The 23,003-nt window shown below is 40.0% G+C and overlaps 1 protein-coding gene across 3 annotated transcripts in view; it reads right to left on the reverse strand.

The window, feature by feature from the left end:
* MAD1L1 (mitotic arrest deficient 1 like 1) overlaps nucleotides 1-23,003 on the reverse strand; it is a 346,102-nt gene that overhangs the window by 306,586 nt on the left and 16,513 nt on the right. For all 3 annotated transcript variants that reach the window (XM_005523001.3, XM_088064343.1, XM_014252480.2), the window contains exon 10: nucleotides 4,409-4,495. In XM_005523001.3, coding sequence (XP_005523058.2) covers nucleotides 4,409-4,495 — 87 coding nt within the window. The remainder of the gene's footprint in view (nucleotides 1-4,408; nucleotides 4,496-23,003) is intronic.

The raw sequence follows: 23,003 nt of genomic DNA on the forward strand, positions 1-23,003 counted from the left end.
AGCCTATTAAAAAGCTAGCACTTCTCCCTCTGTCAGATAAAAGACACTTCACTGTAATTAAACTTCTGTCCAACTTTCCAGAAGATCAGGGGAAGAAGTCTGACAGGCTCTATTTGTTTTTGTGACTGACATTCATTGGGACATCCAAGGAAAAGAGAGGCTGGGCACTAGATTTACAACACTTCTGAGCTAACAGCACTTATGAAGATGGACAGTTTTGGGCTTATCATCACTCATTCATTTTTTTTTATTAAAAAAAAATCCCTGCTGCCCAAGTCTAAAGCATTTTCTGTTCAGTTTGCAATCTACATTCCCTGGTCTTCAACAGTTTGGGGTTTTATTTCATTTTAAGCAACAACACACACAGCAGGATGTTTGGGTAAATCAGTTTTACATGATTTATAGGAATAAAGGTAGGATGTCTCTTAACAGAACTCCGTGCACTTGCAATAGGAAAATCCTTCTTCCAACACATTCTCTGTGTCCCTTTTCCCATAAGAAACAATATGTCAAAACACATGGCTGGGTTTCTGACATGAGGTGATGGGAATAAGCCATCAGCTCTGCAACCTCAACACCAGAACCAAGGATTTACTGCTCTTCCATTTTCCCTTGTGTCCTTCATCCTGCCCAGAACCAACTTCACATATGTGTTTCCTTGTATTTGACTTTCCACAAGACAACTCAAGGTCCAAAGTCAGTACTGTCCTTAGGGCACAAGAGCAAAAGTAGGAATGATCACTTTGAGAGGTGCCACAATGAACCATTTTCATAGCCTGTCTTTCAGAAATGCAGCAAAGCTCAAGCCATAAAGCAGCATCATTCCATCAAGTGAGCCATCTCATAGAACATTTCCAATTCTAGAATACTTTGCCAGGATTGTTTGAGGAAATCTCTCCAGAGAGACCAATAGGCACAATAAATATGCAGCTTTTCTCACTTTAAAAAATAGTATAACTTCTACATCATTTCTCCATAAGAGAAAAGCTTATGAACCACTTGGCTGACTTTCCATATTCCAAACTACAACCATCAACACATTTCAGTGTACCACACCTACAGCAGTCACAGCTGGGGAGAAAATGAGCTTTAAGTAATTGGTGGCTGCATGATTAAACTGACTCACTAATTAAACACCTTCCTTCCATCACCTCTTCCTAAACAGCAGAGCAGGTACAATTCTTGCTATCAAAGTGGCCCTGAGCAATCTTGTTTTGAGCTTTTGAACCTTTGGATTGTTATCTTTGCTCTGCAGTTAAAAAGCTCCACGACACTTCCTGCTGCTGCTGCTGAAAGTGTAATTTACTCTATTTATATGACTTCTAGCAACACACTCCAGAGCAGCACCGAGAGTCCATCACGCACGATTAATGGCACTTTCAGCTACATTACTCAGCCACCCTGAAGTTGCCAAGAGAACTGAGTTGCTGCCCATGTGTTTGTAAAGTGACCCTCTCCTCTTGCTCCATGCTGGCACCACAGGAAGGTTTTCTCCCCTTAGCAAAAATAGCAAGCTCTGAGGGAGTCTACACAACTCAGACGTGTAAACAATCACTGTTAAAAGAAATTGATTTAAACCTACTGCTCAGGAAATTCAGTCCTGTGGTTCTGTGTCTAAAAGCGTCCATGTGAGTGATGGAACAAATAGGATATGCATCATCATTTGATCTCTGGGAGGCCTGGGGACACTGGAAATTGCACAGGCTACACAAACACAGATTGCAGATCCCCACACAGGGAAATACCACTGCAAAGGTGGGTTTGCAGTGATGCTATCTCTGTGGTGGGTCATCTCTACTGCCTTTTTAATTACACAAACACTGGCTCTAAAAAATGCACAGTAATAAATGGAAAGCAGGTCAAGAATGCAAAAATGAGAAAAAATATATTTTCTGTTCAGTGAAGCCATTTAGAAAAGGTGTTCATCAATCACAACTCCCCACTCTAGATCAACTACAGGACACTGGAAGTAGAAATAGCAGCTGGCAAGTCCCAGTCACTGAACAGTGTGGGAAAGCATCACTGGCAATACAAAGATGATTGCAGTGTAAAGACAGAGGGAGAATAATCAGCTTGCAAACCCCTCCCACCCTGCAGGCATTCTCCTGCCTGTTTTTAAAAGCTTGGTGATGAGCACACACAAACCCACTGCACAAAGACTCAATATCTGCCAGGCAGGGAAGGGGACCATATAATGCTCTTTACCATGACACTCAAAAATCTCTTCTACTAAACAAAGTTTTGCACTGCAGCAACAGGGGAGCCAGGACTAACTGATTCTCTCCTTCACTGCCGTAAGAATAAATTCAGACGCCAACTTGTGATGATGTTTTCTTAAGCATCTGCCAATTCATTAATTTTAATGGAGAAAACTTAAAGTTCTTAGTGTAGACACAAATTTTGTGGTGTTTGTACTGCACATTGCTCTACACATACATAATCACTGACTTTGTAAATCAAATATTGCGCTACCAGCACCAAAGACAACATATTTCAACTAAGGGCAAAAGAACCTGTGGCTGAAAAAAAAAACAATAGAAAGTTGAAAAAGTGCTGGGGTCCATCACTAGAGGGAGGCATGATCACATATTAAGTTACTCTAATACAGAGACAATTCTGAAGACAATTTTGAAACAAATAAAAGAGAAGACCATGAGCTAAATCTGGAAAAGATTTATGGAGAGAAAATTAGGTTTGCTTCCTTTACAAGGTTTTATTTCCAAAACCTCAAAACCTTCTGCTGGGAACTTTCAAATCACCTGTAATGAAAGGTTTTTAAAAATTTATCTTATTGCCTTTTCTTTAAGACAGAATAAGGTATGTGATAGATGAAAGTCAAAATTATCAGTTTCAGAAATGACACACAGCATTGCATCAGGAAAATGTTAGAATTTTAATTTGAGCAGGTTTACAGCCCATTTAACGTGAAATCAAAAAGTAATTTTAATCATGTTTTTATTTTTAAACTAAATTGGCACAATTATGTCTAGATGAACAGGCACTACCAATAAGCTGCTTTTTCAACAGATGGTTCCCTTGGCCATTAATAAATTTAGAAAAAGAACTTCTCTGAGAGGCTGTGAAAAGCAGCCTAAAAAAAAAGAAAAGAACAAACCCAAATGAGTAACTCAAACACTACCATCATTCTTTTATTTGATCATTAAATCAGTTGTGGGTTTGAGGGTTTGCTTGGTTTATTTTTAATATACAGAATATCTTTTTTATATTGGTAAGATTTTTTTTTCCTCCCCTGTAAAATTCACAGCAAAAAACACACAACAATTTGGCTGGCTCACTCCTGGGAATTCACACTTAGCTAACCATTTTACAAGTGACTAAACAGTTTCATTACCAGCAGCAGCACAGCCAAAGTTTTTAACACCCTGCTTGAATCCTGCCCATCATTAGGAAGGCAGAGACCAAAACACAATCATCTCTTGAACCAAAATGCAGGACCTTCCTCAGGAGACACATCAAGAAATGCTACCCAGGACAAGCTAAGTGTGCCCACCCAGAGTTCAACACATATTGACTGCTTTACATTCAGCATTTTTACACCAAAGGTTGAAATTCTCCACATTCCTGTTGCTCAGCCAAGGCAGCTACAACCCTGCAATGCCAGCAGTCCAGGGTCTTTTTGAAAGACAGAGGTATTGCTTCTAACAAGAATGGCTTTAACAGAAGTCTCCTAATGTCTGGAATTAAACAGGGAGGAAAGCAAGATGTGCACTGAAGGCGAGCAGCACTGGCATGCTGTGCAACTGTGTTCAGAAAGGCTGTGGAACCAGTAGAGTCTGGAAAGTTTAGCTCTTTCTTCTTCTGGAAGGTTTAGCAAATTCATTTCCCCATTACATATCTACTCCCACAGGAGAGCAATGGTTTAAAGACCCTCATGTTTCAAATGCATCTTACTCCATGAACAGACTGCTCCTCTCAAAGCCTGGCAGTACTTGGCCACCAAAACTGCAAACATCCTTTTCCTTCACCATCTCTACAACCTGGTCCTTTTAGCAGTCAAATCACAGACCCCAGAGCTCCTACTCCCTTTCCCATACCCAGAGGGATACTTGGCACAGTTTGCTTTGTGACATTTCCCTTCCAGATGAAATGGTCTGGGGAAAGCAACTCACTTCCCCTTGCAAACATTGTAGCTCATAACATAAAGCTTGATTAACTCTTCAATGCATCACTCACCATTATTCATCTTTTTCCTCCTGCAAGGGCTTCAGTAAGCAGAAAGCCCTTTATCAACATGGGAAAGAACAGAAGGTGGCACAGAAGGCTCCATGGAGCATCAAGAAAATATAAAGAGCTGGTCTCTCAGTTTGTTCTCTCAGTCCTTGTTTCCTTTACCTGTGCTTTAACATAGCAGGGTCTTGCTACCAGCATCCCCTCCTGGATCACTCACCTGTTCATGAAGGTGGAATTCTGCTCTTTCAGGGCAAGCTCCCGCTGCTGCAGGGCCACAATTTGCCTCGAGAGATCATCAGGTGTCCTACACAATTAAAACAAAACAAAAACTTTTAACGAAACATTGACTGCAAATCTGTATTCCGTACACAGCCACAAAACAAGTCTCACCAAAAGCAGCCAAGGCGATTTCCTGGGGCCAAACCTGCTGCAGTCCCTTAGAACAACACAGAGCTGCAGCCTGTACAGCTCACATAAAATCTAAAGCCACCACAGCATGAGCACAGGATTAGTAGTAAGAGGGTACGAAAAGGAGGAAATAAATCTAAATGCAGACTGCACAATTCAACAACAGGCAACTGCTGAACACCCTCTGAGAGGGGAGATGTTCAGGTACATCACAGGTGACTCAAAGCAGTGTTCCCACAGAGTTACCAGTGTGCTGACTTCAGAGTCCTTCACACACACCATGACTCCAGAGCAACAGGAGAAAAAACCAGAATCCCTCAGCTCTGGGTACCACTTCAGATGTCACTGATAACCTTTTCTCGTCAAAGAGATCAGAGATTTCTGCAGACCCGCTAGCAACGGCTCCGCAGTTGTCAGAAATAGGTTTCTTTTTTCATCAAATCCAATGACAAATGCTTAAAGGTAATGGAATGGGATCAAGGTAACTCCAGTCTAGCAGTTCCAGAGACCACATCAACCACCTCTGCAGGAGGAAACTGCTATTTCAGAGGCCTCTCTTTAAGTTGTAAAAATAAAAATTTGTCTTGAGCCATCAGAAAGGTTTTCCCTAAAACAGAAGCATCTCTATCATACTTCCCAAAGGAAAGGAAGCTGGAAAGGGCATCCCTGAATGATCTGGGTAAATCCCTTTGCTGTACCAAGATGCACCACCCACAAGGGGGAAGAGTAACCCAGACCTGAAAGGGCTTTTCATGGGGAGCAAGTGGAAAGTCAGTTTTGCAGCAGTGAAATCTGCAGAAACACAATCTGTCGTGTCCCCCAGAATGCAAGGCAAGGTTCCACTGCTGCGGGCAGATGAAAGTAGACGTGAGTCTACAGTACTGAAATACAGCAACGAGGCCACTGCCACTCCAAAAACTGAACAGGTTCAGCTGCCTCGAGCTTGATCATTGGATTCTGACTGGATCTAGGACTAGAGAAGCCCTTTCTCTGACAAAAATGTTTTTTCAGGCAACTACTCACATCAAAAAAAAAGGCATCACTTTTTTCTCTTTAATCATCTGTCACTTCCAGCTGAGTGAAAATTAGTTAAACGCTGAGTTGGTGCAGATAGGATTCAATTTTGGCAGTCCCAGCTGAAAGATTCCTGCATTTCACTTCCAGAATTACAAACCTTTATCCTTCCTCAGCAGAAAATTTTGAGGCCTCTAGTAGCACTTGTGTTACATCCAAATCAATATACAATTAAACAGATGGAAGTGTTCTCCCATCAGACAGCAGAGGCATGGATTGCAGCAAAGAAATCAGTCAGGACAAGACATCACACTCACTAGCCAGGGGAATATAAGAAACCAAGACATGACCTGGAGATGGCTTGGCTAAAACATCTGAAAATAAAATTCTGTTAGCAGAGACAAGTCAATATTAAGCCAACATGCACCTGAATTTTCAAACGTGTTGCAGCATTAAATAACATTTCAAAGTTTTGTAGCTGAGCCTGAAGGTATCCTTAACTTGAGCAGTTCACCAGCTCTTACTAGTGAGAGCTGCCAATGGCTGGGAATTAGAGGGAACACCAGGGAAATGGACTGGGCACACTTAGTCTGCTTGGCAAAAAGCAGCTGTAAGCAGATTCAATGATTTACACAGGAAAAATCTTTGTACAATGTAATACCAAGTCAACAAGGCTCTGAAAAATGCAGTTTTAAGCTTTTAATAAATCACCCAAATACCGCAGATTTATCATAAGCATAGTTAGTATCAGGCAGCTCTCTGGTCATGTTGAGTGCCAGCCCCCAGCACCAGTGTTTGGTCCCTGCATCAATGAAATAATTTCATAGATTTTTTTTTTTTTTTTTTTAACATACAAAAAAGTGTATCTGCCTTGATTTTTTTCTCTTTTTTTTCGAAACTCATACCATAATCTATTAGGACTGAGATCAGGAACTGAAATTAATCCAGTAGTAAAATGAGAGAGTACTATAAAAGCCACAGATTTCTAGTAATGACAGCTCCTGACCAATTTCCAATAAAAAACAATCATCCTCATCTGTTCAGCCATTCAAACCAACAATCAGCTTCCAATCTCAGTTGCAGCAATTGGCAGCTCTAGGTTTACACTTAGTTCTGGACAATGTTTTATTGGCATTAAATAGCTTTTATTATTTTATTTCTTTCTAAGTGGAGCAGCATAGATATGTAACAGAAAACAAAATCCAGGGTATTAATCCCCAGTAAAGAAAAGTTCACTTTCTTTAACACTAAATCATGTCAGGTGATCAGAGCCAAAGACACCTTTGCATGCACTCTTCTGCCCCACACCCTAATTGAGAGGTTTCAAAGGCTGGTTCCAAGGTCTACACCCTATCCTGAGCATCAGCAGTTTAGCTAAAGCCAAATTTCCACAGATCCAAGCAGAGGAAAGATGCTGAATGCACAATAAAATTAAATCAAAGAAAGCTTTCAATTTGAAGAGAATTGGTCAAGTCCCAAAGCACTGCAAAACAGCAACCAGCTGTAACCAGCCCTCTCATTGCACGAGTTTCTGCAAACAATGCCATGGAAAGAGAAATTTGTCAGCATCCCAACACACAGCAACATGTTCTGGCCTTGAGAGCCTTGGCTGATGACTATAATTTTTGCTAAGCTCTGTCCATTCCCTATGGAACAGTTGATACCAAAACCAGTATTGGAAAGCCAAGGAATGCTGCTTTAAGAGGCTCTTTGTGACAAGACAGCTTTCCAACACGACTGGAATCACCATGGCTCATTGAGGGAAGTTTGAAACCCTGTCCCAAACAGAGCCAGGACTCTCTTTCTGAAAAGCTGAGCACTGCCACTATGTTTGCTCCGCAAACCTGCAGGCAGCTTCCTTCTCCATGGAGTAACACAGCCCATGGACCCCCCAAAAACCCCACACCTCATGTGCACCAGCCATGCAAAAACCTGTAAAGGGGCCCAGAATGGCCCAATTCAGGGCAGTGTGTTATCAGAACTGATTCATGTGCTTTGTAATCATAAAATTCACATGAACAAATGAAAAAATTGTTTTCCTTTTTGGCTTCCAAAATGAAGGAGCAAATCACTGCCTTCAGTTCCCTTCTCCTGGCTAAGGCACAAGGAGCTAAAAGCCAGAACGTTCTTCCTCTCTTCCACCTTCCCATCCTGAGACCCTCCTTCCTTAAGCAAAATTCATAAAAACAAACTGTTGAATTTAAACCTAATTTGGATGAGGTTTTCTTTAGTCCTAAACAAGCAAATTAGTCCAGCAGTTTACAGCTCAGTAGGGCAGGAGGGGGACAAAACTGCTGGAAACCAAAGCTCTTTACCTTCCTTTGAAGCCCAGATAATTTGAAAAGGAGCAATTTAAGAACGGTGGAAACAAAACTATTCATATCAAGTGAAAAATTAATTTAATAGGATGTCCAACCAAGTCATACAATGACTTTTAGTGCCCACTGTCACAGTTTTTAAACTTTTGAGGAAAACAGCTTAAGCTATTTTGTATGCCTTTTTTTTTTTAACGCACACAACTGACATTTCCCAGGATTTGGAGGAATGCTCTATTCTTGGTTAAGGATCTATTTCAGTATAAACTGTGACAGTTACACACTGAGAATTAGCTGTCAAAGTAACATTAAACCAAGATTTTCTAACTAGATGAAAATGTCTAAAAAAAATTAATTTATAATTTATCAGAATGTCAACTTCTTATTGCTACTATAAAATGTTTCAAAATGCACAGCAAAAGAAGAGTTTTGATTGTAGCTAGAGATCAGACATTAAATTTTAAGTATGGAAGTGCAAGACAAAAGAGAAAAACAGGCACTTCATCAACTACGTTTGAAGGACCGAGTTCTTCAGTGCTTTTTGTTTAATTAAATTTGATTCACACTACCATACTAATACCACATTTATAACGCTAAATTACTCAGAATTACTTATTTTTGGAAGTCTGCTGAATTAACATTTCTCTTTACAGATTTAGCTCAGTATGAATATACAATGACAGGTTTGATTGCCTCAACTAAGTCATATTAAATTGAAATGGAACATTACCAGATTTTTGGCACAGTATTTTCAGTTTTACACTAAAACATAATTAACTGACAAAGACCAGAGAGCAACATTCTTATTAAAGTGTTTGTCAAGAAAATAAGGCACAGAAAAGGAGTCCACATCTGCTTAATTCTCTTTTATGAAAAACAATTTCCAGGTGTTTTTGTGGGTTTTGGGGTTTGGTTTGTTGGATTTTTGTTTTGTTTTGTTTTGTTTTTTGGGGGTTTTTTAAGGTAATCTCCCAGAAGTATAAAATATTTATTTTGTCCCTTATCTTTTTTCATATTATGTACAAGGAAATGTAATAAGATTCTGAAATTCTCATTTTCTGCTTTTATAAAAATATTTTAATCTTCTTTCTAGGCAGGAAAACAACAGCATCTGAAGAACGAACAGAACAATAACATGACAACAAGAGAAGATTTCTGGAAAGGCAGTTTAGTTGTTTTAAATATTTCTGTATGATTAGGAAGGCCATGAAATGCCTGTAACAGTCTTTTCCTGTATGTTTGAAGTGAGTCTCAAAAATGCTCTTTGTATATTTGATCTCCTCAACTGCTTTAACTCCCCTAACTCTGGTTCACAGGACTCCTGTCTATCTCTGAAGCTTCACCAAGTCCAAAAGCAGCTCAGTTCCTGGAAGGACTCACCCTGCAAGAAAATTCAGCGAATAACAATAATCACAACAGCTCATACAGACTTCTGGGATACAGCACAGAGTCTTTAAGTTTGATTTGGTCATATGAACTCCATGTTTGCTACGAGAAACCTACAAATCATTTAATATCCCTTTCTCAGCAAATTATGCATCACCTCCTTGGGAGGACTCCTCAGCTCCCCTTCACTAGACTAGAGGAAAATATTGCCACTAAAATCTGGTGTCCAGACCTGGAAGTTCTGAGAGTTAACTTTCACAACAGCTCTTCTCCTGCAGAAAAGCCCCTTCAAGCTCCAGGCCAGGCAGTTACCCCTCTCTGTTCATATCCCCATGCCTACATCCTCCCTTCCTATTCCTGACTGCACTAATTAATCCACATGTTCTGGAGTCTCCTACACACATTAGTCACGAAAACAAACCCTCAATGTTTCCAGGCAATTAGGACACATTTAGTGCTTTGTAGCACTTTCATTAAAATGTTTTGAAGAGCAATCACAAACCTTTAGTCATTCAAATGAAGGTGCTAAGAGCTGTCAAACCCACAGAACTAAGGTATACCTGAAACTGTTTCTCCAGCAAAGTGGCTGCTTAATATTTTATGTACAAAGTAAATGGAGGAAATCTGAAGTGCAAGTGAAAGCAATAAGCAACCTCAGCCTCCGAGGTTCCCCTCATTTAGAGAACTCTTATTTGTGTACAGACAGAATCAACAAATCCAATTGCTCTTTACCAAAGCAAATGTCCCCATTAACCACTTGAAGCAGAAGAACAACTTATTTGTAAGAAAACATTTTAAGTGTTTATAAGTGTCTTGACAATTCTAAAGACAATTGATACATCTCTTTTGAAGCAATTGCAAAATTAGCAATTAATCCAATCAAGCCATAATTTGAAGAGGGGAGAGAAAAGAAGGAAGAAAACTATCTTGGATTCCAGTTAATAACTTCTTTGGATTTTAATGAAGGAAGCTTTTTTCCTCCCAAAGTTATGGTGTCATAATAATGCATTGTTCAAGTTTAATTTCTACTTTAAAGATATAGGTAAGGGCTCAATAAGATAAAATTAATCTTACTTGGGGGAAAAAAAAAAACATTGGGCAGATATTTCAATAGTCCAAACTTCTTTCTGATCCCTGCTCATCACTGCTCTAAGAGCAAGCACAGAACAATCCACAGAAACCTGGTAAATAACACATGTGGAATGGAACCTCACAAGGGGAAGGCTTTCAGAGACTTCGAGCAGAGGGAATGTACACACAACAGTACCAAGACTGCTGAAAATACTCAGCTTTGGGGTTTGCCACTGCATGCTCTATAATGTCACATAATTCAAAGCTTTTAGAGATCATGGTGAAACAAAAATTTCAGAGTCATCAAGAGGCCTTCCTAAAATGAAACCATTTATAAGGCAGCAATAACGTATTTAACATACATCTCAAGACACGGGGAGTGTATCTGCAAAGCTGTGAATTCTTTGTCCTACGTTTTTCCTATACAAGAAAATAAAGAGTTCTTAAGGTCTTAAACCCAATAGATTAGACACTGAAGAGAAAGCAAAAAAACCACACAAACTTCTAAAGCATCTTTCAGGTATTCACCAGCAGTAGCACAGAAGTAGTGAAGTCAGAAATGATCAAAAGGGATTTTAAAAATGGCTGTTACTGCTCTCATGCTAACAGAGATATCAGCACAATCTTCACAATTAGAAAAGCAAATGTATTTTCTCAATTCACAATTCAGTGAATGCAATTATATATTAATGACGATGTTGAAAGGAAATTATTGTGGCACGCAATTTCGTACCTACTGCCCTTAAGACTTCAAGCACAAAATGTAAACACACTTAATAATGTAATGTTTCATTTTACTGCAGCGGCAGCAAAAGACATATTAAGTCTTCTTCCTAATCACAAACTTAATTTGAGAAAAAAGCAACAGCTAAAGGGAAATATAATGCTGTGAAATTAATAAAAGCTCCTTTTAGGGAGCCATAAGTAGTGTTGTTTCTCCTATAGTTTCTATTTGTCACTAAAGTTGGAACAATCATTTTGGCAATCTGAGGTTGGGCTGAGAGGACAGTGTGAACAGGGGAGCCAAGAGACTTCATGAGGAAGGTAGGGGCAAACCAAACTAATCTAAAGAACAGAATGACAGCAGAATACCAATTATGTATTCTAACCCTGTGGGTTAGAACCCTTAGATTTTCAATGCATTTGCATAGTTGTAAATAGCACTGAACAAAAAATTAGTATCTGAAAACCAGACTGAAATACAAAGATGTGTTCATCAGAAACTCCAAACAGACAGATGTTGTATCTTTCACAGAGATATCATTCAACAGTGGGTCATTAGAAACCCAGAAAACCATTCCAGGCCAATTACTAGGATTATACAAAACTGGGAAAGAGCCCTGGACAGCTAAAAAAAATCAAGACAATAAATGAAACTTCCAGAAGATCAGGCAGAAGCTTCTAACTTGCACATCAATGAATAAAAGCTCATTCAGAGATTTGCTCCTCACCAAGCTGAGGACCAGCAGGGAGGGCTGGTTATGACAGAAGGATCTGAAATAAGAATATTTAACTCCTTAACTTTTAAATTAGGCAAGAATATCTATGCAAACAAACAGACAGTTTTACCAAACCTCTGCTGGTTCCATTCTGCAAGGTCACTTTCAAGACATTCAAAGAGGGACCTGGACTGGCCTAGAAATAGACACCATCAGCTTCTTCTCAAGGAAGGAAGAGTGGGACACAGGAACAAGACAAAAAAATCCTCCAAAACCTTAAAACAAATATAATTTGCATGTATCCAACATGTCCTGGCATAACATCCACCCCCATGGAAATTACCAACACAGAGACATCATTTTTCCAGATAGCCAGGGCTCCTGTCTGACAAGAGAGCTCCTGCTGCAGCCAAGGCTGGCTACTGACAATTTATGTACACTTGACTATTTTACAGATAGCACTGAATTGATGGTCTTGTTCTTTTGACACCTGTCTGAGATAATCCTTGCAGAATATTAATTTACCTAAGTCCTTGTATTGTTTTCAACATCTTTATTGATCCTGTTGTTTACCCAGATTCTTATCAGCTGAAAATACTAGCCAACATTAACACAAAGCCCCTAACCTTGAGCAAGAGGAAATACTAATAACGGCTGGAGACAGGTCCTTGGGAGAGTCTAGACCATATTTTCAACTGCTTTTGTATAAAGTGATTTGACATACCATATATTATTCTTATTTACTTCTGATTACAATCACATACCTATTCAATCTCATGGCAGGAACGGCCACTTTAAATTGCAACTTTAAGCTACAGCAAAAGTTATTTTAACTGGGAATTTTTAATATCAATACAATAACAGTCACAGGTAAATTTATGGTAACAACTTTAGAAAGAATGAAAAGCATACTTCTTGTATGTTCAGCTGGAATTTTATATTATTCTTTCAGACAGAAAACCGAGGTTAAGCATGTTGCATTGATTAATTAAAAACTACACGAATTCAGTAAAAGATTATGTCTCACCTCTGCCAGAAGCAGAACATAAAACATCCAAGCTTCAGCAAATGTGAGAGGTTAAAAGCCTTGCTGAAGTACAGAAAACACAGCTGATAAATTATTACATTTATCATGAAAATCAACAGCAGAACAACAAAATTAGACAATGCCTAAAGAAAATGCTTGTGCTGTCAGCAGCCACGGGGCATTTGTATTACGATGGCAGAAAGGCAGCAGCTGCCACTGAAGTTTGTGGTAGTTACATGAAGTCCATGAATCATCTGAGGTAGGACTAGATATCCCCTGAAATCAGACCAAAGCAAGGCCTGAATTTTAGAAACTGAGGCACAAAGACTAAGTAATATCATTAGGGACACCCAAAAATCTCTAGTTCAATGTAGAAAAATGAAACCCCACGCTGATTTAATAGATGATTAAAGCTATCAATCAACAAGAACTGTCTCCTAAATATTTTGTTTCCTAACTAGCAAAAGTCAAATATCAGTATGCAACACCATTTTTGCGAGCCATACTAATTGGTTAATCCTAAAACATGAGTTTAAATCCCAGCTTTTTGCTTAGCCTAGCCTCATGTTCAGCTACCACATCGTTTCCCACCGAGTTCATTTCCCATTCAGCGCCTGTTGCTCAGTTCCTGGTTTTAACAAACCCAGGAGCACGTGAGCTCACTGTGCAGAACCCCCACCTTTGGCTCAGGCCTCCCCACTTAAGGAAGCACATTTCCCACTCAGCTGTCCACGGGCTTCATCCAGGAAAATGAATTACACACGTCCCCAGACACATGTAAATAAACCAAAGAAATTTCAGATTTACAGCGCTGTCTTCAAACCCTCTCCCCCAGCTCAGGGAGGATTAAAAAGGACTTCAAAGAAGCCTGAGTTCCAATTAAAACACTGTGACCACCCCGGGGACACAAAAATATTCCTCTGATTAGTGAGATGCGCTCTTTGAACTGTTTAGCTAAAAAAAGCTTTCAGAACTTTAAACAAATGCAGTAATTCTCTCTCATACTTTTTTTTTTTTTTTGAAAGTTTCTAGAAATTTAATATTCAAAGTGAAGGACAAATAACATTTAAAATGGAAAGTTTTATGGAAGCCCATTAACACATCAGCTCTAGGCATCACTAACATGAGACACACCAAGACCTGAGTGCTGCAGTCCCAGTACAAAGCAGACAACACAAGTTGTGAGAACAGAAGAGCCCAGAGTGTCACTGTTGCTGCAGAGGTGGTGGCACCCCTGTGTTATGATATCCCAATCTCACCAGCTCTCAGAACCACTCTCCCTGAAGGGCACAGCACATCAATCCCACCTCGTTTTGAAATTCTGCTTTATTTCCTTAACATCCAAAGCTCGCAAGCCACACATCCAAGTTCTTTGACACATGGTGATAATACAGCAGTTACCCTCAGACTTAGCAATTTGCACAAATTTAAATAAAAAGCTCTTCCAATGCTTGCTGCAAAGAAAATCAAAAGAAAGAAACCAACATTCTTCATCCCCTTAGACTCTCACTCCCAAAACCAGAGCTGAATTACATAATCTAAAACTTTTAACATTAAGAACAATGAATGCTAAGAACAAATGCTGGGAAAATAACTGAGGCTTGGAGCATGCCAAAGCAGTTGGAGCGAAGTGGGCATAATAAACCTGCCAGTGAAAGCCAAACCCCAATCACCCTCATCCATAAGGAATGAATAATTCATGGCAGAAGGAGATAGAAGCAGACTTTAAGACTTGTTCACAGAAAGTGGAACTGCTCAAGTGTAATTGCATTACAGATGTAAACAGTGGTATTTCAACAATTACTCTTCTCCTTTTGCCAGCTTGCTCTCAAAAACCCTCACTCAGCTCAGGTACCTGCATCCAGCACAGGGTTCAGAGCAGCCAAAACCAACTGTGGTTTGCCTGTGTCTGCCACAGCTTCTGGGACTGGGATTCAGGTAAGGACTGCACTGGTGTCATGAGCTCTTGGGCATCATCTTGGCTTGCTGCTACCATTGAGCTTTGAACACTTTCAATGCCTGAAGCTGCTGAGGAGGCACTATTAAGATTAGATGATAAAACACTGGCAAAGTCTGAAATGTATCCACAGAAGAGAATAGAAATTCATACACTTTCACATCCTTCCTTTCATTCACATTTACCTTCAAGATCTCACTTCATCATGCTGTATGATACAGGAGTACCCACAAACCAGTTACCTTTCCTTTTTTAGCAAATGGATGCTACAGAACCAACCAAGCAAGAATAAAAGAATTAAACAGCCTTCCCAAAGTCTTCAAAACATCTACCCTCCTGGAGATCACCTCCTGTCTTCTCTAGGATCTTCAGCTTCCAGATTCTGCTCCCTGCTGGTGTGACTGCAGCTTTGTACAACAGCTCCACAACTGAAGAAAAGGTGCATCAAATATTCTGAACTCCTCAGATTTCACTGGAACTTGACTGGGAAGATACTGCAAGGGAGTCTTATTTATACAGTATTATGTACCTGAGATGCTAAACCTGTCTTTGGACAACAGTTTCAGAAAGCACAAATGAAAGCTGCAGCCATTAAACCACAAAGTAACTTGAAGTCACTGGTGCAGAGCTCCCTCAGTCAGCTGCTTTCCTCCAAAGCTTGTCTGAATTCTCAAGTTTTCCTGTTACATCACCAAGAAAATTTTTAATTTGCTTCTACCATTCTGGTTTATAACCTGAGCACATGCCAGCTAAAAATATTCTCAAATCTCAGCTCAACTCTCCTTCCTCTGCTGAGCCACAGCTTCTCTCATAGAACTCCCCGCTTCAGAAGCACCCCAAAGGAACAGTGCCAGAAATCCACATTTCTTGCAGAACTTGATACCTCCACTATGTTTAGTACAAAACGTGTGCAAAGACAGAATTAAAACAAAAGTACAAAGGCATATGGAAAACAAGACCCTCTGTACTTGAAAGCAACTTTGCAAATGCAAATGCTTACAGAACACTTGGCCACATGCTGAGCATTTACTCTTTGCAGAGTCATGTATCAAGAGCAGGATTTCTGAACTGCCAAAACATATTTTTTCTACCATACTTACATTTTTTTAACAAGAAAAAAAAAATCTGCACACAGCACATTACAGAGAGAAGACACCGTTACAAAATTTTGTAACTAATGCTTAAACAGGCAAAGAGCTTTTTGTAAGTCTGGGTAAGAGGATGACTGACTGAAAAATAAAAAAGTCACACCTCTAAGTTGTACCTTTCATGTAAGGAGATGAACTCTTCAATCAGTGCAAATAACACACAGAAAGGTTCAACAAGTAGGAGCCTCCACATGAACCCAACACAGGCATCCTGCTGCCCTCTGCACCAAGTCAGACAAGCAGACACATCCTTCACTGGCACACCTTTTCCCAGAGAGAACTGGCAAAATCCTGAAGGGATGGGCACAATTACTGTACTGAGAGATTCAAATACATCCTACAAAGAAACCCTTTTGCTGCAAACCCAGGGAACTACATAAAACAACACCAATTTCCATGTGCACATTCACCAGTCTGTCAAACTATCCATTTTTTAGCAGGTTTAAAACAAACAGCTCCTCAGAAAGGAGAAACCAGAGATGCCTATTGATTAGGTGTCAGGGCTACCTCAGGAAACAGAGAAAGAACATCACAGTGGAAACAAAAGTTGCCCACTACATCCTCCCTTCAGAAAGCACAAAGGCTTTAAATACATGAAACCAGCTCAACTGTGTAGTTACCCTCTGAAAGGACGTCAATTACCTAAATTGGGCTGTGTGGCAGGGAGGAATAAAAATGAGACAGGGTCAAAACAGCTCCGGAATTAATTGGGAGGGGAGAGGGTATATTTCAAAAGAGGGGGAGTTTTCATTCTCGCCTGTCTTCCTTCTCCCTCACTCTCCAGCAATCGCCGTGGCCCAAAGAGACAGCAGAGGAAGATTTCATTAATAAATTTATTTCAACTTTCTTTTCAATGGCACTAAGAATGTATGCAAATCCATTCATAATTAGGTTTAAAAATTCCATTTCATGGGATAATCAGACTTCAAAAAACTCAATTTTAGTTTTAATCAGATTTTAACAAGGATATTAAGTCCATTTCGTTGAGAAGAGGGAGAAACGGTGAATTTAACACAAAATGTATTCAAGCTTAGCCCTGGGAGATAATTAAATAAAATTAATTTGGCAAGGGTTGTCTGTAAATGGAAACGCTCCAGACAGCAGAGCAGGTTCCTGAAGGAAACAAAAGCAGTTCATTACTGTACAAACAGATACAAAGCTTATTGTTCAGACAGAAGAGAATTGCAGCTCCTCCACAACAGCAGGACAACCTGAGCCCTTGAGCTGCCTCTGACAGACACAGCAGTGTGTGGAGGAGGAGAAGGTGCTTATTTCCTTCTTGTTTCAGCTAAGTCCCCACTCCCCTGGCACAGCAAGAAGGGAAAATGCAGGGGACAGCATATACAAACCTAACAATTCCAAATTACTAAGCACAGAAAATTATAAGAAACAACCTAGTGAGAGACAGCTCCTTTAAACTATAAAAACCCACGTACAAACTTGAGGCTGTCAGCAAGATTCTTGCCAGATATGGTTCCATCAAATTCCATATAATGATTTAGTCACACCATAGAACTGAATCCTAACTCAATACCAAAAGCATCCCATTCTCCCTGACAAAAGCCACAGACTGATGCATATGCTAAAACTTTGCTTTCTGATACTTGAATTCTGAAAGGCCAAATATTTATTTTGCAGCCCTTACAACCTTAGACACAAAAATGCAGTTCTTATACTGTACATCAGATATCTCTGACAATTATTAACATTACATGGGTACCAGAGTATGAAAGGGTGTTCACTTCTGGTAAACACTCAACTCTGTTGTAGATTGAGGCATTCTGGTTTAGGTTTTCATGATGTATATTGGCTAAGGGTTTAGCTAAACTTTCCTCCAACATTAGACACTTTTAAGGTTCAGCTGGACCCAGTGCTGGGCCATCTTGTCCAGAACCAGGCCTTTGTCAAGAAAGGCAGAACCTCAAGGTCCCTTCCAACTGGGTATCACAAATCTGAAAATCTGCTGACCTGGACACCCCACCACTGAACAGAATGGAATACAAAAACCAGACAGACATTTCTGCAAAAGAAAAAGCTATTTTAACTATCTAACTACAGTCAAATGACATTGAGAAAGAGCATGTTTATCTTTAGCAGCTGTCACAAGCCATCCAGGCAGGAGCACGTGCATTCCCAAGACCTATGTCTACTCAATTAGAAAAAAAATAATAATTCAGAGCATTTTTTCACTCTTCCTCTCTACCAGCCTTGCAAATATATCACTTATTACAAAGTGCCAACTGCATTTCCCCTTGCCAGGTACTTGCAGACAGGTGAGCCAAAAGGTGTTGTGTGACCTTGACAAGTGGGCCAGCTCTCCAGAAGGCAGGTGATGCCTTTGCCAAAGTCACACTGGAAACCATCAGGCCCAAATGAAAGGCTTGTCACAAAATGGGCTTGATGCCATCAACCTTGGCTGCTGCATTTGCAGAAAACCACCTGAAGCCACAAAGCCTTGTCCCTGGGAGTACAAAGAGCACAGAGTCAAAAGTCATTTGCAAACACAGTAGCAAAACTGAGTACAAAAAACTCCTAACTAGGTTAAAGCATCATCTTCTAATGGAGCCAAGAGCAGAGCTGTGAAGTAGTCCCAAAAGCTGTCCCAGTTAACTGGATGAACAGCTGACTTCTCTAGCTGAGGATGCAGATAATGAACATATTCTCAGTCAAAGTCAGATACCCCATTTTTGCTCTCTTTAGAGAAGTTAGCAGGATTTCAAGCCATCACTGAAGAGCTTGATGTGTATCACAGCAAGAGGATGACTGTTTCATTAAAACGGAAAATAAATCAACTTGGTCAGCAGGGAATAACTCAAATAAATCCAGAATTTCATATTTCTTCCTACCCAAAAGATTTATCTTCCCTTTTACTACACTGCTCATATCACAGTATCTCTGGAAGACAGTTTAAACAAGTAATAAGAATTCAAAAGCAATCACAACAAGAACAACTTGTGCCAGAAAATGGTTCTTGCAATAGCTGCCCATTACTCCCTGCAGAGACACAGAAATTGTTAACTCTGCTGACAAAAGAGCTGACAATAATGCAGAGAAAGGGAGTGAGTAAGGATTGAGTCCAAGAGGTACTAAAAAAGCAGAGAAGAGATGCTCAAAATCTCAATCAAAACATTTCTAGAAAAGCCAAAACTCTGCCTCTGTTGGAAGGTTAGGCTCTGTGACAGATCTGTTCCTGCCTTAGCAAGAGGCAACAAAAACTGAGAGCAGCTTCACTGCTGCAGAGGTTTCTACCACACTGTTCAAAATGGACCATGCACAAACACCATTCTGCAGGACCTGACTTCATTAGAAAAAAAAAACATTTTGTTGCAAGATGATGACCAAAATATTTGCAGAACGTCTATCTGAAAAAATAAAACTTTGCCAATGTACTCCTAGAATTTCACATCACTGGAAGAGATGCACCTCCACCTCTTACCTGCCTTGGCTAAGCGGGACAGTTGGCATTTTTTATCTCCTTTCTGCTGAGCAGGCCTGGCTCCATTTCCTACAAGCTGCTCCAACCCCACTGAGAGCTGCATTTGAAAGCAGGAGCCCTGAGCTCTTATTTCAGGTATGCAGGTCAGCACTTTTTGAAAACAACCCCCAGACACTGATTCTGGGTGTTCACTAAACACAGGGACCTCCAACACCTCCCATCTTTGCTTCCAAAATGGGAATCTTTCCAATTATCCCAGCCCCAGTGCTCTTGCCAGCCCAATGCAGTGTTTGCTCTCATTCAGGCAGCTCACTTCAGGCTGTGGGTTTTGTAGGTTGAGACAAAAACACTTTTCATCTTGTCTCAAACAGAAAAAGGCATAATTTATAAAAACAGCAACAATTTAGGAAGCTCATTTCTAATACCTTACAACTTTGTTGAATATTGTTTCAAATAAGAAAGATTATAGCTGAAAGCAAAACATTTTTCCATTTACTATATGCACATAACATATAATAGCTCCAAAGTGCAAGAGTCTTTTCTTTTTAAAAGGGATGGAGGGCACCAACTAAAAATCATTATGCTTATTTAAAATTCATACTGATGAGAGTTAACAAACTTTGTAAAAAAAAAAAATCTGCTTCAGGTCTTGCATGTTACTCTGGATTTTTATATCTAGCCCAAGATAGCACTGACACTGACCAGAAATGGATGAGTAAATAATCCAATCCACCATGCTCATTTCCATGCTATGAGATATTTTGAAATAACAAACAACACTTACATAATCACAGCTAGTTCAAGAGAACCTTGAGGCACTTATCACATTAATCTTTTAACTCACTAACATTTCAAGTTCACTGTGCCCTTTAAAAAATGTTTGAAAATATTGTGCTGTGCTTTTGCTACTCCAACCCACATTAATTTTTCTCTCTCCAAGCAATGCATGGACAAAGGTATATTTGCAAGAATATTCCCATTAATAAAGTAGCTTGTGAGGAAAGAGAATATAACCCAGGTAAAGATAGGCTTTCATCAAAAATATTCACTGGGAAAGTGGTCCCAAGGGAGGACAGATTGGAGCTTCAGGACAAAGCTTACATAATATCTTCACAGGACATGTAAGCAAGCTTGTCAGAGCAGGAGCATTTTAACAATGCTAAAAAACTGAAGTACTGTAATGTTCTTCCTTCCCCACGCTGATGTTGTTATGCTGGCTGTTAGATACAATTAAAACTGAAAATTAGACCTTTCCTGGCCAATCCAACATAGAACTCCTCACTGCACTGATGACAAACCAAAGACAGATGATTAAAGCCTTCCCAGCTACCCTGAGAAGCGGGAATCTGTGCTCTAGGCACTGATGAGGTTAAGCACTAACCGGGAGTGAGTCACTCTCAAACCACCATCAAGATAACCTGCACCAAACACACTCAGAAAAGCTTCTCCAACTATACAAATCATATTTTGGTCTTATCAGCACTGACAGATAAGCTCTTCTTAATAGTTCAGTGCATTTTTCAGCCAATTGCTTTTTTCTCAACATGAACAAAGGTCAGCTGCTCTCACACTTCATGTTCCTGTCCACAAGTTTTATTCTGCATGGGCAGAAAAATGGATATGATCTGCTTTTACTGACTAACCCCCACCTCCAGCTTTCAGAACCCTGGTACTAAATAAAGCCTACAATTCCAAACTAAAATGTACTGTCCCCTCTGCCTGTTCTTGAGTACATCCCCTTGTTTACAGATTGGCACATACACATTCAAATGAAAATGGGACTGAAAAGAACCTTCTAGTTTAAGTCCTGTCTAGTCCTTTGCTATTATGAACTCTTCTCTCCCATTGCCCTGTGGAGCAGTAATTTGGATACCTTTGCTACTTTCAGAAAGACTAAAGTTCTGAAGGCAGCTTCCAGTGGAGTCAATCTCCTCATAACTGCATTCGTGGCAGGGTTACTGCAATTTAATTTAAATACCAGCACAAGTCTTAAGGACAGCTGGTTCCTTTTCTCACCAGAATGGATCCCCCTTCCTTCTCCTCCCTTCTATCCATGAATTTCCTGGCAGCAATTACATCTCCCACGAGACTCTGCCAGAGGCTGTTCCATTCAACACTCTGTGGGCTCCCAGGCTCCTTCCAGCAGCCACTTTCTGCATTCCTCACTATCTTCCTCCACACTGGGTGACCAGAACTCTGAGAAGCATCTCCCAGGGCACTTGAACACTTTCACCTCCATGGCAATTTTTCTCCTGGTGCATCCCCTGTGTGAGAATGAACAACCTTTGTAACAAGCACACAGCCCTTCTGGCCCTTTCCACTGCATGTGCTCCATTTTCCAAAAGAAGTTTGCATTCAGCTCCCAATTCCATGGAGCACTGTGCTTTGTTTCACTGAATTTTGTCCCATTTCTGCACTCTAATCCTTAGGGTCATTCAGTTCCGCATATCCAGCTTTTGTGTATTTATGAATCCTCTGAACTTGGCATCATTAGCCAAGTGTTATCAGCACACACCAAATTTTTGCACCAAAACCATTAATAGAAATACTAAATAAAGCAGATCCTAAGGCTAATCTTTGAGGAATTCTACTTATCCTTGCATTTTCCTTGCAACAATACTGAATCTATCCCTGCTTAAATAATTCCTATACACCCTACAATTCTTCTGTTAATTTCCATCTTCTCCCCCGTGGTTTATACTTTCCCAAGCAGTTCCTGTTTCAGTGAAGTTCAAAGAAATAAGATTTATTGTGATTTATTTGATAACATAATCAATTCTCTAGACAAAGAAGGCTTTTACATCAGTCTTGTACAATCCATCTTTGTATTCCTTGATCCAATGAAGAAGGGAGATTCCTTGCCCTATAGCTAAAGGCCATGCCCAGGAGTACAGGGGAGCAGCATACATGAGTCTGAATCCTTACTGAAGAATTTTGTTTTGCTTTTGTTCAAAAAAGGCCGCTGCATTTAGAGAAGAGTTCTGAAAAAGACATTGCTATGCTAAAACAAAGCCATCCCCAATATGCATGTACAAGGTGTGCATTTTTGTTAAAAAGTTTCCCTGAAAAACCAAAACTTTGGGGGTAAGTGAGGGATAATGCACTGCACATCTAAGGGAGAGGGGAGGCAGAGCACGTCAACATCCCCAGCTTAAAATTTAGAGCTGAAATACTGAAAGATGCTAAAATGGAAAGGTAAAATTAAAACTGAGCTGGAGATTATAGTGGTTATTGGGTTTTTGGAAACGATCAAATGATAGGCTGAATAAAAATCAAGCACAAGCATTTGAGCTGTCTGACAGGAGCAAACCATCCCCTTGCTGATTAGTCTCTGCTATTTAAATGATAATTTCACTTTAAGGCAAACAGGGCTGCCTAATGCAATGAAAGTAGCTCTTTGTAAGTGTCTGTATTTTTGAAAGCTTCTCCTTCACAGCAGAGTGAGCAGTGAAGTTCAAGCCATTTACACATAACATGGGTCACTACATGCTGCAAGGAGCCAAGCAACTTCTACCCAACTGTTTTCCAACAGTGACAAACAACACTGGCAAAAATACAGCAGCAGCCCAAAATGCAGTGTCTGACTGGTGAGCCCCCATGGCAAATGAAAC

This window comes from Pseudopodoces humilis, chromosome 18 (assembly GCF_049639895.1).
Source record: "Pseudopodoces humilis isolate 2021_Gansu_Grassland_sample_001 chromosome 18, ASM4963989v1, whole genome shotgun sequence".
Classification (NCBI taxonomy): Eukaryota; Metazoa; Chordata; class Aves; order Passeriformes; family Paridae; genus Pseudopodoces; species Pseudopodoces humilis.